We start from the raw sequence: 17,115 nt of genomic DNA, 5'->3' as shown, positions 1-17,115 counted from the left end.
TATAAGAATAAGATAAGATACAATATACAATAATAATGAAACAAACATTTAATGAGCCGTAGCAAAAGTTGTGAGAGTGACTGCATATCAATGTGAGTGAATGCATATTACCATGTAATAATTGAAATGTGAAGATAAGAAAAATATGTACAAAAAGGTCATTCACAATAGTGATGTTACATCTGCATAAACAACCTCTTCTTTTATGTTCTCCGATGTACAGCTTGTGGAATGTCTCTCATCAAGGACCAACAGTAATCTGCCATCATGTTTGAGTCTCATCGGCCTTGGTAACGTTCTTCCATAACTTTAATGTCTTGATGAAAGCGTTCACCTTGCTCTTCGCTCACATTACCCATGTTCTCTGGAAACTGGGCCAAGTGACTATGTAAGTAGTGCACCTTGATGCTCATTCTACATCCAAGTGCTTGGAAACTCAAGAGCAGCTCCTCCACAATCTCTCGATAGTTGTCCGCTTTCCTGTTCCCAAGGAAATTTCGCACCACATCAGATAATGCATTCCAAGCTCTAGCCTCTGCCGCAGTCATTGTTGTAACAAAGTGTGGATCCCTGATGAGTGTTCTTATTTGAGGGCCATCAAATCTCTGTGGACCTTTCCCGAAAGCTCCCGAGAGCTCTTCTATACCTCGTGACCACCCAGCAGCCCCCGTCCACTGGTGGCCCCCCACCAATATCATCCGGTCACGTGCCGGCTGGTCAACCAGCGTATCATGCCCCAACGTAACCCTGGCTGGCAGACACTCTCTCTTGCTCCATCACCGGGAGCCCGCACCGCATACTGTACATGGTGCCCTCGCGCTAACCAGCGCTCACCCAACATACTATCCGCCGTGGCCTCGCAGGCCCGGCACCACATAGTGACATACCCAGTCACTACATTTCTTTTAACGATACATTTCCAATATGTTTAAGATATCTTACGACCGCAAATTTTGGCCAATTGGAGTGCTCCTAAGTGCACGGAGTCGCCCTCAGCCAATCAGCGACCCCTTAAGCCTTCTTAGCCTAAGCCACACATATTCTTCACCTAAGGTAATCATTATTTTATGCTCTATTTTGCACCTTTGTATGCTCCATTCATTATTTATCCATAGTTATACTCATATGAATGCTTTGATATGTTCTTAGAATGTATATTTATTACCATTGCGTGTTTAAATATTATAAACTATGTTTTTTAGGGTAAAAAAGGTCAACTTCCGATCGTCTCGGAGCAATTTAACCATTTAACACGTATTTCCTATATTCGATTAACGATCATTTTAATTACCGGTAGTTTTCGTGGAACCAATTAAAATCATGAACCGAAGGACCACTGTAATATCATCGGATTGTACATATAAAAATGTCTTAATACAGTACATATATAATGTAATTATGACTGCTCTATTTTTGTTCCCCACAGGGCAGATCAATTGTGAAAAGTAAATAACAGCTGGCGCTGTGTGACCACGACCTGAAGAGGAATGTAACACATCATATTTAGAAGAATTAATTTGCCCTAAAGACTTCAGTAACAAAGATTCGGGCATGCCAGGCTTGCGGCAATAACAACTACATAACAACGATTTAGCCCGTTTCAAGTAGTGAGCCCATGATATGCATCGATTGTGATTGTGTCTAGAGAGAGTGTCTGCCAGCAGGCCAATTACATTGAAGCGAAGTTTGAAAAAAATTGTATTCCTTTTAATACAATCGTATTGACAGCGTTATTTACAGATTGTGGATTTTGTGGTTATTACCTAAAACTGCAACAGCATACTTTCGTGAATGATGTACAAATAATTGCCGTTTGTTAAGTGACGCATTTCATCCACAGATCCCACAAATGCGCGCCGGGAGATAAACAAAACCTGCAGGCTACACGGTCAGAACCAGGGTAAACGGTCAGAAAATAGCAAATGAAGACCAGTTTACAGAGGTGACTTTCAAAGATGGACAAATATATCTAAAGATTCTGAATGTCTTATTAGAAAGGGCAAAGCGTTGTTCCAAAGCCGGGGAGCTGCACAGTGGCAAAAGCCCGATCATCCCACTAAATGAGCCCTGACCTTTGAAAAATTAGGTCTCTGTAGGAATTGGTGGCACAACTGTCTCTCTTTATAATACAAACCTCCAGGACAGATGTTTTCAATGGTTATCTAATTTACTTCCATTCCGTATCACATTAAGGATGCCTTAAACCCCAAAAACATTAATATACCATATATTCATGATTGATGACATTTAAGTGTGTCTGCAAAAGTGCCGAATTCCGAAAGTCATGATGCCAATTGGCAACGTGACGGCGAGTTACACCGCGACGATTGGCAGCAGTACCGTGGACTCCCGGCTGTTTTACAACATCTTCCAGATTTTCATCCTATTCATGACGGCCCCATCTCTGTGTTTATTTTTCTCTATCACCATCACGATTTTCACCGAAATGAAGCTAAGGGAGAACTCGCGCTACATTCTCTTCGCCAATCTCATTGCGTGCGACACCTTCTTCCTGTTTTACTCCACCGTCATGGCTACTTTAATTTGGCTACAAACAAATTTAAGTTTGACGTCGTGCAACGTGAACACCATGGTCAGCACAATTCTGAACCAGAGCGGGGTTATGTGCGTCACGCTCATGTCCGTGGAGCGATACGTGGCCATTTGCCACCCCTTCCATCACCCCCGCTGGTTCAGCCACCGCAAAACGCTTCAGTTCTTGGCCGTAATTTGGTCCGTCGCTTCAGTGTTCCCGCTGGCGTGCGGCACTCTGGTCTTCACAAGCGGCGTGACCGTGAACAACACTCGGACTTGTTCTTCGTATCTCACCGACAGCCTGATGCCCAACCCCATGGCAATCACGGTGCTCAGAGAATTCCCAAACGCCGTAATTTTCACGGTCTGCATCATTGCTTTGATCTTCACCTACTTCAATATAATGATGGTCGCTAGAAAGGCGTCCGATGATGCGTCTAAGGCGAAACGAGCCAAGCAAACCGTGATATTACACGGCCTGCAGTTGTTTCTGTATCTGTGTTCACTTGGTAACACATTATTTGCAATCCTTTTTGCGAAAATGACATCAGATCCTAACGTGATGACAATATTAAGGTTATGCAATTATTTATTTCTTTATTATAGCTCAAGGTTTGTTGTTCCCTTAATTTATGGAATACGTGACAAAAAACTTAGGCAGTGTCTTAGGAAGAAGATCACCTGTCACTACAATAGGGTGACTGCATTTTAAACCATGCAAAAAATGAACGTGAATCTTACCATTTGTGTCGTTAAATGCTTTTAAAATTGCATTTCGTTCAAATGCCTAAATATTTGTCTTAGTCTTGGGTCTTTCGGTAAAGTCACGTAGATAGGTTCAAAAACTACGACGTTTCGATCACAACACAAACGGTCGTCTTCAGGAAAATTGAAGACGACCGCTTGTGTTGCGATTGAAACGTCATAGTTTTTGTTATTTTTTGTTATTTTCTTTGAACCTATCTACGTGATTTGACCGAAAGACCCAAGAATATGAATTCCTGCAGTCACGAAAGCTTTATGTCAAGATTTATTTGTCTTAGTTTAAATGTATGTATGTTTAACTTCTTTGGCACCATACACAGGCAGCCTCACTAATCAGAGGTGTGGGGGAAGGACAACAAACTAAGCACAAACAGCAGTTCTACAGAAATTAGTTTTCAATCTAGAAAATGCATTTTTAATCCAGAAATTAGTTTTCAAATGAGATGTTCTTTTTTAGGCTGGTAAGTTGATCAAATACATGAATCTATTCATATAAAGGAGACTAATGTGGCTTTGTTGAGGTAATATATGTTAATATTGTAAGACCGTAAAGTTGTAGGAAAACGCTTGATGTTAATCCGAAAAAATTGCCTTTACAGGTGTAGTGTTGTAGAACGACACTACTGTATTGGGCCGGTATGGGGGCTGTAGGCAGGTGTCATGGGGGTCGTGTCAGGCCATGACACTCTGCGTGAACCCAACAGGACACGTGACCGGATAAAGGGGGGCCAGGGGTCCCAGGGGAGTCACGGGGTTGGGGATCTGGAGGGGGGCGTGGCCTGGGGCGGGGCCGGCCATGCCGGAGTGGATATAAGCGGTGTGTGGACAGAGAGCGGGGCTGCTCTGCTGTGTCAAGTCTGGGATGAAGCTCTCCGGTCTCCGCTAGTGGGCCAGGCAGCGTGTCGGGCTGTCCTGGTCCAGTAATGTAATATCCTCGTGTGTTTGTTAAGTTAGGAAGGTGGCTATCACCTTAAGTCGTTATGTTAAGTGTTAATTGTTATGTTACCTAATAAATAGTGTTGCCTCCCAAGTTCCAGTGTGCGCCTGAATTTAACCCATTACACAGGTTTCCCTCCCTTTGTGTGGTAGATGCTTTTCGAAAAAATGGCGTACGTACAGGAGACTCTCGATCATCCGCGTGCGGTTTATCCGATATGCAGATTACCTGCGCACCTGAGATTTTGACAAATGAATAACTCATGGATTTCCCCTGAAGCCCAAATTAATAACATAAAAACAGTTATCCATTGTTATTCTTGGAAATGTTTATTATAAGTCACGTGCTTAAGCCAAAAAACCATTTGCTCCGGTTAATCCGAAATCTACGTGATCGCCACTACAGTGGAGTAGTTGCATATATTTATAACAGTAGGTGGAGTTTGATTGATTTTGATTGTCTGTGGCTCTGCTATCCATTTAGTTGTCCGAGTCTTCTGCGCAGGAGCAGGAAAGTGTCAGTGAACACGCGCATCGATCGATCGTTAGTATTCATTATAAATCGAAAGAGTAGTAATCGTCAGTTGCGCTTCATTTTCAGTTATTTATCTGATCATTTATTTTGCGAGTTTTAATTTATTTCCCTCATTAAAATGCAAATCAATTTATAACATTTTTGACATGCGTTTTTCTGGATTTTGTTGTTATTCTGTCTCTCACTGTTCAAATAAACCTACCATTAAAATTATAGACTGATCATTTCTTTGTCAGTGGGCAAACGTACTAAATCAGCAGGGGATCAAATACTTTTTTCCCTCACTGTATCTGAGGCCCCGTATATATAAATATCTGAGTACGGATCTCTATGAGTATCTAGGCATCTATATGAGTCTCTACGAATCTCTATGAGTCTCTCAATACGCATCTCTATGTATCTCTACGCAGAGGTGTGGACTCGAGTCATGTGACTTGGACTCGAGTCAGACTCGAGTCATGAATTTGATGACTTGCGACTCGACTTGGACTTGCATAACAATGACTTTGTCCCACCTATGAGATGTGGACTCGAGTCATGTGACTTGGACTCGAGTCAGACTCGAGTCATGAATTTGATGACTTGCGACTCGACTTGGACTTGCATAACAATGACTTTGTCCCACCTCTGTCTCTACGAGTCTATGAGTCGAAATGTATCTTTATGAGTCTCTATGAGCCTCTATGCATCTCTTTGATTCTCTATGAGTATCTATGTGTTTCTGAGTCTCTATGTATCTCTACGATTCTCTGTATCTCTACGATTCTCTATGTATCTCTGTGAGGCTCTGTGGGTCTCTATATCTCTGTGTTAGTTTATTAAAGTTGCTGAGCCAGCTGGCCCAGGATTAGCCACAATCTAGCCATCGCTTTTCACTCATGAAACTGGAGAGCAGCAGACTCGGTGTTACTAATATGACATTACAACCAACAATAACATATATAAGAATCACAGTTAAGAGACAAACAACATTCTATATACATTGTCAAAAAGAAGACAACATTCAAACAAATTCAACTTAAAATCTCATCAATGGTCCTCATACTCGATTAGGGACATTGCTACTGTCCCGGTGGCCAGCCAGGCCACGATTGCTTTTAATAAATAATTATTATTTTGATTTAATACACCGTGAGCCACAAACGGGAAGATTTGTTTAGCAATGAAAAACATTGCTTAGTTGCAGGGGGGTTTTCTTCCACATGTCAACTCTATCCACACGGCACGAGTCGACATGGCAAGCTGCCACTTGAGAACAGATTCCCGGGGAGCGGCTATCCCTATTTAAGGAGCTCGTTTCCTTGATAGCTGTTGCTACAACAGCGAACCCGGTGAGTGCTACGCGGTGTTTTAAATGCACCCTGCGTGTTGCACATTGAGGCAATTAACTGTCACACGCCAGGATATATTTACATGCATGGTGATCATGTACATATTTATATACGGTGTTCTCAAGAGGTGACCAAATGAATGCACTGGGAAATCACAACACAGCTACACGGGTAACACGCTTGTTCGGTTGAGCTATAAAGTGTTTGGAAGCACCTAAGAATTTTCGTCTCTTGGCATCTCCATTCTGCCATCTCTGTCCTCATCTCAACTGACTTTATTTGAAAAAAAGTGTGAATGTAATTTTACAACATAACTGCTATCATTATTATAATTGAGTGAGTTTTTATTTATCTGTAATTGTGAAATGCTTTGATATTGTCTGCCGGACAAGTATTTGGGTCTCGCGGCGGCTAGATGTAAAATACTTCGCCTTGTTTACAGGAGGTCGTGGATTCGATCCTGACACCTGTTGTATATTTGGCGTTTGCATGTTCTCTCCGTGGTCATGTGGATTTTTCTCCTCCGGGTTTTCCCCTCCACATTTAGAAACATGCGCTTAGAGTATTTGGCTGCTATACATTTTAACATGATAAGCCACTTCGTTGAGATATAATTTGTGGCCAGGTCGCTTCTGAAAAAAAGCTATACAGCTCAGTGGGCCTTACCTAGTAATATAAAAAAACATCATGCCTCGCACGTTTATGTGGGTCGTTTGGACGCCGTGCATCCCTGTTCGGTGTTAACGTGGCACCAAGACAACAGAGGTGGGACAAAGTCATTGTTATGCAAGTCCAAGTCGAGTCGCAAGTCATCAAATTCATGACTCGAGTCTGACTCGAGTCCAAGTCACATGACTCGAGTCCACATCTCATAGGTGGGACAAAGTCATTGTTATGCAAGTCCAAGTCGAGTCGCAAGTCATCAAATTCATGACTCGAGTCTGACTCGAGTCCAAGTCACATGACTCGAGTCCACACCTCTGCAAGACAATAACAACAACACTGAGTCACTTGATTAAAGAATAACTCTTTGAATGCATTTACGCTACCCTGGGAAGGAACAGCCGAGGGATTGACTTTAGGGTAATAGGGAGCGGCGTGGCAACAGAGACGGCAGTGGCGGCTCTATCAGTCGGCACAGACAGACAAACACAGAATTACATATACAGCTCGTGAGCACGCGTGTGCACAGGCGAGGGGCTAAATGTATCTCCTGGACGGTGTGGCAAATGAGCTTTTATAAAGAATGGGGCCTGTTTGGGGTTCATTTTTTTTAAGCCTCGCGTGTTAATATGGCAGGACAGATGACAGAGCCATTCCCCCTTTCCGTGATGGGCAGCACGTGTATATTAGCCTGTTGGTAATGTCGAGGTTTGATGCGTATGCAATTCCATCTGGAACGGACGGTAAAGAAGTGTTGCAAATCCATATTGTGAGTGCATTAGGTTTGCTTTCGTGATATTAGGGTCCGTGTAAAAATGCGAAGTGAAATAAATATTTGTGTATGTGTAAGGGTTGTAGGGATATGATGATAACGTAATATAAAAAAATGAACATTTTTGTCAGCAACTCTGTCTTTATAAAATATAAAAGGTCATGTTTCTTCAAATGCACATGCAAGCGAGACAAAATAGATAAGAGGAATTATGAGATTTCTGATTAACGTTTTTTTACACACTTTATCGAACTTGCCTTGTCTGTTTAAAGAAAATAACAAAAAACTACGACGTTTCGTTCTTTAAAATCTGTGACGCTTAATATCTTCAGATCTACGAAGCCTAACGAGCTGACATTTTCTACACAGACTCGCATCGTGTAACAATTCAAGATTGATATTTTTACTTAATTTTAACAATGAGTACTTATACATTTTACCCCCCCCCCCTTTTCTTTGAAATCACGAATGGTCACGCCCAGCTATGAGGTCAAACGTCTTGTCCAATCAGAGCGGCTGTTGCTGGGCATGGCGCCGGAGCGGTCGCTGTAGTTCCCACTTAGCCTTGAACAAACAAATTACATTAATTACTACGATTGCTATTGCTAAAATAATTACGTATTATAATCTTAATAAATAACATTATCGTTTGCTCTGCAACACCCAATTCGACGCACGGAAGTCAACATGGTTATGCTCAAGTTGAGCGAGCAGGTGAGAACCGTGATGATTTACAATTAAATACCGTAATTCTATCCCTGTTTTGATTGCCACAATGTTCTGATTAAACTAAACACAAAAAAGCAGTACTAAAGAAATGAGTTTTCAATCTAGATGATGATTTAAAAGTTCCCTACTCCAGTAGCTACCTCATATCGGAAGAGTATTCCATACGGCGCAGAAGTGCATCTGAAAGCGCCGTGCAATGCGGTGACCGTCTTTGTTCTATGGTTCGCCAAAAGCCACTGCTGCTGCGAGGATAACCGGAATTCGCGTGATGGTTTATGCTCCTTGACGAGATCAGCAAGGTATTGTGGAGATCAGCAAATTTGTGGCATGCACTTTGTGTGTAATAAGTGTGACCTTACAACGCATTCATTCGGCAACCAGAAGCCATTTCAGCTCAGCGAGCACCGGACAGACATGTTTGGATCGTGCAGTACCCGTCACGACAGGTGCCAGATACTTTGTTTACACACTGCAGATTGGTCATATTTCTATAACGACTCAACTCCCGATTCACAAAGATGCAGGAAGAGGCATCACCACAGTGATTACACTCCTCTGCTGCTCATCATTCATCACCTCGGTGTAAAATTAGCATTTATTCTCAAACATTAATATCAGCCATATGAGGAAGACAAGTATAATAATTGATACAAGCTTTTATAAAGGCTTACAAAAACGTATGATGAAAACATGAAAGCTCACAATCCATTGAGTAAAACACATTTGAAGAGCACTGTAAACTTAACATAAATTGTAAAATAACTTCAATTTTGTTGTCAAACAGTTTTTTTTAAGTTCTAACATTTTAAATAGAAAATCGAATATTCTAGACCAGGGTCGGCAACCTGCAGCTACTGGAGCCACATGCGGCTCTTTAAGGGACTGCTTCGTGACGTCATTTATGAAGGAGTACCACCGTCTCGTATTCACCACGTTGCATTGCGGCTCTTGAATTTTTTACTTAATTCGAAAAAATTGCCGCCTCTTGTTATTTTTTTGCCGATCCCCCTCCCTGTTCTAGATCTAACGGTGAAAAGCCACTGATCTGCTTCCAACTTGAGAATATCTGCTCTAAATCGAAGATAACTTCGAGTAACTGTGCTTTGGACGAAGGACGTACGACATATGACATATAACGAGGCAGCGTGTCCTGAGTTTAAAACTTCTTTAACGACAAAAAAAAACAATGTGACCCCGTGAGAGAAACCGTTGCAGTGGCGTCAAACTGGCGCAAGGCTATACTGTACCAAAATGTTCCGGTTTCGCTGGGACAATCCCGGTGGGAGGGTTTTTTTATTGTATCCCCCCCTCCCCACCAGTTTTGAACAATTTCTGGCCTCAGCGCTCAACTCGTGATATGGCACAAAGGGCCTCCTTGGTTAGTGGAACTCGGTTGACTGGGCTATGCAATCTGCAAACACGAAGTGCATATATATCAAGTGTATATTTTGTCCACTTAGTTAATGAGTTATGGGAATAAATTGGAGCACCTGGATAAAACCCCACGCATACGAGGGGGGAATCAACAATGTTTCATACAGATGGGACAGATGGAGATTAGTATGCTTATTGTATGCATGTATCTGTGTGTATTGAACTTGTCCCACTGTACATAGCCAACCGTGCCAATCGCAGGTGCGAGGGAAGGACAAGACACTAAACACAAAAAGCAGTTCTAAAGAAATGAGTTTGTCACTCTAGATTATTTTAAAGTGCATAGCTTGCAGTGGCTTCCTAATATCAGAAGAGCATTCCAGACGGCCACAGAATCACGTCTGAAAGTGTGTGATGCAGTGACCAGCTTTGTTCGATAGCCAGCCAAAAGCCGCGGCTGGGAGGATGACCGAAGTTCACATGATGATGGTTTATGCACATTGACCAAATCGGCCAAGATATTGGTGTTTCATTCGTTGCAAGCACTTTGTGTGTAATAAGTGAGACCTCATTAGTCCACATTTACTGTACTGCCTTCTGGCCAAGGAAGGATAAGGCACTTTGTTGATGCCCATGGGGGATGGAGTTGCGCAACGTTTGTGTAATCTAACAAACCCTTGCTTCAAGACAACCGCCCAGCCAAATTAGGAGCTGGAGTTAGTAGTGATTGGGTATGCGTGGCTTTTTTAAAATGGGTGGGAATGACAGTAACATTAAAGTCCATTTTTCATCATTAACAAAGTTTAAAAACTCATGGTAGAGGGATACAAACAGACACACAGCCTTGGTCAGCATTTACAAGATAAAAGATGCGTGGTATATTGGATTGTTCCTTTAAATAATACATCCACCGATTTACACGTGTGGAAAATCTGTCTCCACTTTCTTGGGCGTGTCCCAGATTTTAAAGATCTCCCGAATTAACCCAATTACCTGAACTATAATGTTACAATATTCGCTTTCAGCTTCCCGCATTTTATATTTCAGACACAACGCAAAAAACTGAGTCAAGTATTCCAAAGTTCCCAGACATAAATCTATGATCATCAAAACCTTTGGCAGTGCATTCACATTTTCACCCATCCCTTCAACTCCACATCCTCCTTCTGCTGCGGAGAGCTCCAGTGCCTCCTGAAGTCCGCTCAGAGTCTTGATGACTATTGCCAGCTGCAGTGCCTGGAAATTCTTGCCCTTCCAGTCGGCACCCTGCAGAGACCCTGCCAGAGCCATCACCACTACGGCTACACGCTTCAACGTCACCGCCTCCTCCGGCTGGGCCTCCACATCCGCTGCCAAGCCCAGTGCCTTGCCCAACACTTGGAGCACCTTCACGATGGTCTTGATGGTACCCGACGAAGATGCGGTGGAGGTGGCGGTGGCCGCAGGGCTCGTCGCAATGGAGGTTGAGATCATAGCCGAGGTCACGATGGTCACCTCTTTCTCAGACACCGCACCGAGTGGTCCAATGCTTCCCACCATCCTTCCTGCCCTCGCCAAGCCCTCGCCCTTGGAGCCCAGTTGAGACGTGCACTCCGCGAGCTTCCCACTCAACATACCCAGCATCAGGTTCATTACCTCCGTGTCGGTGTAGAGCCAGCAGGGGGCGTCCATGACTGATTTAGGAATAGCAGCCATTTTATTATCGGTGGGGGTTGAAGAAACAAAATCGATTCTCCTTTCAAACCAACGTGTTTAGTCGATTAAGTAACTTTTTGTTTTTTTTTCCTTGATGGCACAGCTGTTTGGGTAGACACAAGACAAATACACATTTGTCATTAATCATCATTTAATGTGGCTCCCCTAAAGTGTTTGGAAACAGCTAGTTTTGTCTCTTGGCATCTCCATTCTGCCATCTATGTTCTCATTTAAACTCTGTTATTAAACGCACTAAACTCTGTTATTAAACTCACTAAGTGTGAATGTAATTTTGCAACGTATTTTTTAAAATCTGTAATTGTGGAAAGCTTTGTTGTCTGCTAGTCGAGTCACCCTTCATAAAGAGCGTATTAGCTCTACGGGCTTTACTCAGGAAATAAGCTCCTGTCTGGGAACTTCTGATCATCATGAAACATGATCTATTTACCTCTGGATGAAGGTCTCCACAAGCCATCGACACCTCTCACGATTCCTGGCGTACGTCCTCTCAGACATGGTCCATTCCTTGGCTGCTACTCCGTGACTATTCTTGACCATTAGCTATCTTGCCTGGTCTAAATGAGGTCGTGGTAATGGCCTTACGCTCTGTCCTTTGTGGACTTTACTCGTCTATATAGAGTATATTTGAATCCGTCGAAAAGGTGCTCTGCAAGTGGTGACCAAATGCCCTCTAGATTTTGGACATTGAAACAATATTTGGGATAGCATTGAGAGACGTGGCATTATGCTGAGATGCAAAACTTTGACATCGCCTGTTGGCATTCTCTGGTCTAACACTAGCGGTGAGACAAGACCATAAAGAAAGCGGTCTCTTGTGTAGGCCAATTAATTTCAAAGACAATGCATATAACATTATCAGAGCATGTTTGTCATTATTGCCACACATATGTGTGGTTAATGTAGACTTGATGCCTTGAAAAAGGTATCTGGTTTTTGAACGTCATAACACCTGTTTTATTGCCAGAAAGGGTAAAACCTATGCTTATGTTTTTATCATTTTGGAGACTACCAAAAATAACATTTCAAATATATATTGCCAGGTAAAGCTCACTCAGCTATTTGCTCTTTTCAGAAGAGACCTGTTCACAATGATAGCTCAACGAAGTGGCTTATGAGGAAATGTATAGCAGCAGCCGAATACTCTAAACAATTGAATTATGAAGTTTGTAAATATTGAAGGGTCTTAACAAAGTTGGCCAGATCATTATTCCGTGGCCTAACCACATATATGTCAAAAAAATAAACCATTTTATTCATATGGGAAGCAAAAAAAGCACACGAAAAATACAAAAAAATAAAACGTGAAACACAATCGCAAAGAAATGGGGAACTGACATCCCGATAAGCGACACATCCTAAACATGTATATCTTAGCATCGTGACTAATGATGTCGCAACAAGCCTGTCAGTTAACAGAAAGGACGCACATTCATCTTTGCCTTACCTTCTCACTGTACCAGTGAACAGCGAAGTGATGTGATTGGGGAGCCAGAGAGACTTATATAATGCGTTCCGTATGTGCGCGTTGCATGTGGTTAATGGGTTCCGTATGTGCCAGGTGCATGTGGTTCATTGCGGCTTTTTTATGCACAGTCAACAGATTGAATGATTAATTGTTATTTGTATGCTTTTTGGCTTGTTTCCTGCTCCATTTATGTCGTCATTGCCGAGTTGGCACCGCTGACCAGGTTCTCCGGATTCGAATCCAGGGTTCGGATGTCCATCTGTGATTAAGCGTAATTCGCAATTGCAGTCAGTTGGTGGTCTCAGCACGGTCGCCAATGATTCTCATAGGAATTCAGACTTTGAATAAAGACCCATAGTTATCACACAGGTGCATAGATTTACATATAAATTAATGGGCTCATAAAGAGGCGCAGAGCCTTACGTACACACAGACCAGTGTTCTTCATACATTTTAAGAGGGGGGTGGGGCCACTTTCGCCGATAAGAAGACCACATCATTGTGAGGGTGTCGCCACACATTTGAAACCATTGGGGGGTTTGACAGCAGCACGATGGTGATGATGATAGGGGTATTTTCACTCTTTGTGTATTGTCGGGCGAGGTCGCACATCAGGGGCCGCACTGAAGGCCATGGGTCGCCAGTGGCTCGTGGAGGCCTTGCAATGAAGAACACTGGCATAGTGTAATGTAGTGTGTAGCTTCGTGTGTAGTGTGTAGCATAGTGTTGTGTATAGTGTAGTCTAGTGTGTAGCATCGTGTATAGTGTAGTCTATAGTGTAGTGTGTAGCGTAGTGTATAGTGTCGTGTGTAGTGTATAGTGTAGTGCAGTATTCACTCATTTTCAGAGGAGGGGGGGGGGGGGCGCACTTTCGCCGATAAGAAGACATAAGCGCGAGGGCCGCCACACATTTGAAACCATTGGGGGTTTGACATCAGCACGACGATAGATGATGGGGGGTGTTTTCTCACTGTGTATTGTCAGGCGGGGCCCCACTAAAGGCCACCGGAGGGCCGCCAGTGGCCAGCTGGGGCCTTGAAATAAGAACACTGGCATAGACTCGTATGAATGGTCTCCGGCTAAAAGCTTGCAACAGCCGTGCCTTGCCGCCCATCACACTCATCACAGCAATGCTGAGTAAGCAATGGTTCCGCATCCACCTTGGTGAAGCTGCCAGCATCCCAGGGTGGCTAGGAGATGTTAGCTACAACTCTGGTATGCAGGAGGTCGTGCGTTCGATCCCGTCCCTGACGGCCTGCTGTATATTTGGAGTTTGCGTATCGCTCTCTCCCCTTGCTTGCGTGGATTTTTCTCCAGATCCTCCGGGTTTTCCCCTCCACATTTAGAATGAACATACGTTCAGGGTACTTGGCTGCTATACATTTCCACGCGAATAGCCACTTTGTTGAGCTGTCATTTGTAATGGCCAGGTCGCTTCTGAAAAAGAGCAATACAGCTCAGTGGGCCTTACCTGGTAAAATCAAAAATAGTTTTCGTTTAATAGTTTAGATTGAATAATGGCCTCTCGTGCTCTAGTACAGTTCAATCCCGACACCGGCAACATTCCAGCGTGAGCTGCCCGCAAATTCACAAAACGTAGATGACAAAGCTGGGAAAATGCAAACCAGGACGATAGAGGACACTGGAAAAGGCCTCGAAAAATATCGAAAGAAGACCATAAAAGCCTCGCCGTACGCGGGGGGGGGGGGGGTTATGTTTCTGGAAAATGCCGTGTCGGGAAAAAAACTAGGGTTGCGTTCTTGGGTCTGAAATTATCACTTCCTCCCTCTCTTTGGATAATTAATTCTACAATATTTTTCCTAGACCACATCGCAAAAGCCACCTAATTTGTTTTTCTCTCCTTTACATGGTCAGCAATCTTGATTTGAAGCTTCAAAGATTTCTGACTATGTAAAGGAGAGAAAACCCCATACTCTTTGGTTCTTTCGGTAAAGTCACGTAGGTATACAATTTTATTTTTATTTTACCGAAAAAACCAAAGAGTATGGATTCCTGCAGTCACGATAGCTTCAAATCAATATTGCTGACCATGTAAAGGAGAGCAAAACCCATACTCTTTGGTTCTTTCGGTAAAGTCACGTAGGTGCCTACGTGAATTAGGTACCTACGTGACTTTACCAAAGAACCAAAGAGTATGGTCAGCAACTTTGGTGACTTTGTAGAGGTGGGCAGTATAATAATCTGCAAACGTCTTTCAATGCCATACCGCAACGTATCGATGGGTCAGCATTTAGAAGAAAGCTCGCATTTTGACCACGAAACAACGCAGGCTGGGAGGGCGATGAGAAGTAATTTCTACCGATGGCTTTGCCAGTCGCTTTGGCACACGAGGCAATGGCGGAGGCCAACACCACGCACTGCGCAAAGAGTGCAGCGTAAAATGTATCTCTTGAAACGAAATTGTAGACCACAAGGAGGGTAGAGGCGGGAAACATTGGAGAGTCAAGTGGCGTGTTCGTTAGCAGTTAGAGCAGTCCACCTTACAGACCACTTTGAACCAAGGTGACGAAGTGAAGGCTACCGTGCAGCGATGTTTTCGTATTGTAAACGCATTATCTGAAGTCCTTGAACAGCATCCCTACGCCTCCACACGTTATGCCCACCTCTGGTAACGAAGTTTCTACAACGAAGTGATATCTGGGAACGTAAACCGAGGTATTAACTGTAGTACATGCATACCAAGACAGGTGGGGACTGGTTAACACACCGCACTGCGAACCTGATTACGAGTTTAATTCCCCACTAAGTCTAACGTGCGTGAACAAAGGTTTAAAAGTAAAAATAACGTATTCTGGGCCTCGTGTGAGTAGACGCAGCCTCAACACGAGTGTCTGGTACAGAGTTTAATGCATCAGCACTGGGGAGAAAAAGGCAGCCGAGTGTGGTGGTGTTGACCACACCACGTGTGTACGTTGAACGTCTTTCGCACCATATGTAGCCCACCGTGCTAATCGGAGGTGCGGGGTGAAAGAACAACTGGTGGTCTCTGTGCGAGTCTCTCTACGTACGTTGAACTTATTTCGCACCGTGCGTTGCCAACCGTGCCAATGAGAGGTGCGGGCGAGGGAGGGGGGGGCAAGCTCAACACGACAAGCAGTTCTAAAGAAATTAGTTTTCAATCTCGATGGTGTAAAAATAGAAAAAAATACTTTTTTAAACACGCTTTAATCAAATGTACTGTCCGAGCTGCCCCTCCCCCTGCCCCCTTCCCCCATCGCCCCTCCCCTCCTTCCACATCCTCCGCCCCTCGGCGTGGCTCCCCGAGGCTTGCCGTAACGTAAGGGACCGTGGTGATTTACAGCCAACATGAGTTGAGCGTGGACAATTAGACCCGTAAAAAAAGATTGTTTAAAAATATATATATTTTTTCAATGAGAGAATATAGTCTTGTCATCAGTATGACATAAGTATACCAAGTTTGCAGTCGATAGCACATTGGGAAGTGGGTAAAATTTGAGTTAGAAGATTTTTTGAGGATACGACAACAGACGGAGTGAGTTAAATAAAAGCGTGTAATAATAAAAAATGCATAGCTCCAGTGGCTTCCTCCATAAGCTCCACCACCGCCTGGCGCAGCATTCCAGGATGCAATAGGCTCTTAACCCAACAAGCTGCGTAATCAGCTGCGTGGGCAAAATGTAGTTTTTTCCATGTACGTGTTTGAGTGGTACACGTGGTGGTCAGTGTGGTCTCCTGCCAACGCTGAACAAGCAGTTTAAGATCGTTACACGGGATGGGTGTAGCGAGACCAGGGCCATGCAAGGTGCTGCGGTGGCTAGGAGATGTTAACTACCTCGCCTGGTATGCAGGAGGTCGCGGTGGGTTCGATCCGTACCATGTGACTCCTGCTGTATAGTTGTAGTTTGGGTGTCTCTCTCTCTCCCCGTGGTCGCGTAGATTTTTTCTCTCCAGGCAACTCCGGTTTTCCCCCTCCACATTTAGAGTGGACGTCACGCGTTTGAGAGTATTCGGCTGCTGCTATTAATTTCCACACGATAGGCCACTTCGTTGGGCTATCATTTGTGATAGCGAGGCTGCTCCTGAATAAGTAATATTTGAAAAAACTTTTTTTAAAACACGCTTTAATGACATGTACTAGTGATGGCAGAACTCCACGACTCCAGAAAGTGGCCCCGAAGCTTGCCATAACGTAAGGGACCGTGGGCATTTACAGCCAACGTTAGTTGGCCGTGGACAATTAGACCCAAGCCGAAACATAACATATAAAAAAGAATGTTTAAAAATATATATATTATGATAGAATATAGTATTG

At 43.6% G+C, this 17,115-nt stretch overlaps 1 protein-coding gene and 1 long non-coding RNA gene across 2 annotated transcripts; one reads left to right on the top strand and one right to left on the bottom strand.

Annotated features, from left to right (window-relative positions):
- Window positions 1-2,284: 2,284 nt before the first annotated feature.
- LOC144735548 (odorant receptor 131-2-like) lies at window positions 2,285-3,247 on the top strand. Its single transcript, XM_078617981.1, has one exon. The coding sequence runs from the start codon at window positions 2,285-2,287 to the stop codon at window positions 3,245-3,247; it is 963 nt and encodes a 320-aa protein (XP_078474107.1).
- Window positions 3,248-8,843: 5,596 nt separating this feature from the next.
- On the bottom strand, window positions 8,844-15,982 carry LOC144735569 (uncharacterized). Its single transcript, XR_013588652.1, has 2 exons — window positions 12,801-15,982; window positions 8,844-11,438 (listed from the first exon to the last, which is right to left on the bottom strand). It is a non-coding gene; the product is annotated as an uncharacterized LOC144735569 (long non-coding RNA).
- Between the last annotated feature and the right edge of the window lie 1,133 nt (window positions 15,983-17,115).

Source organism: Lampetra planeri, chromosome 55, assembly GCF_965212315.1.
Source record: "Lampetra planeri chromosome 55, kcLamPlan1.2.h2, whole genome shotgun sequence".
Taxonomy (NCBI): Eukaryota; Metazoa; Chordata; class Hyperoartia; order Petromyzontiformes; family Petromyzontidae; genus Lampetra; species Lampetra planeri.
Note: the sequence above shows the minus strand (reverse complement) of the source record. Positions and strands in the feature narration are given on the sequence as shown.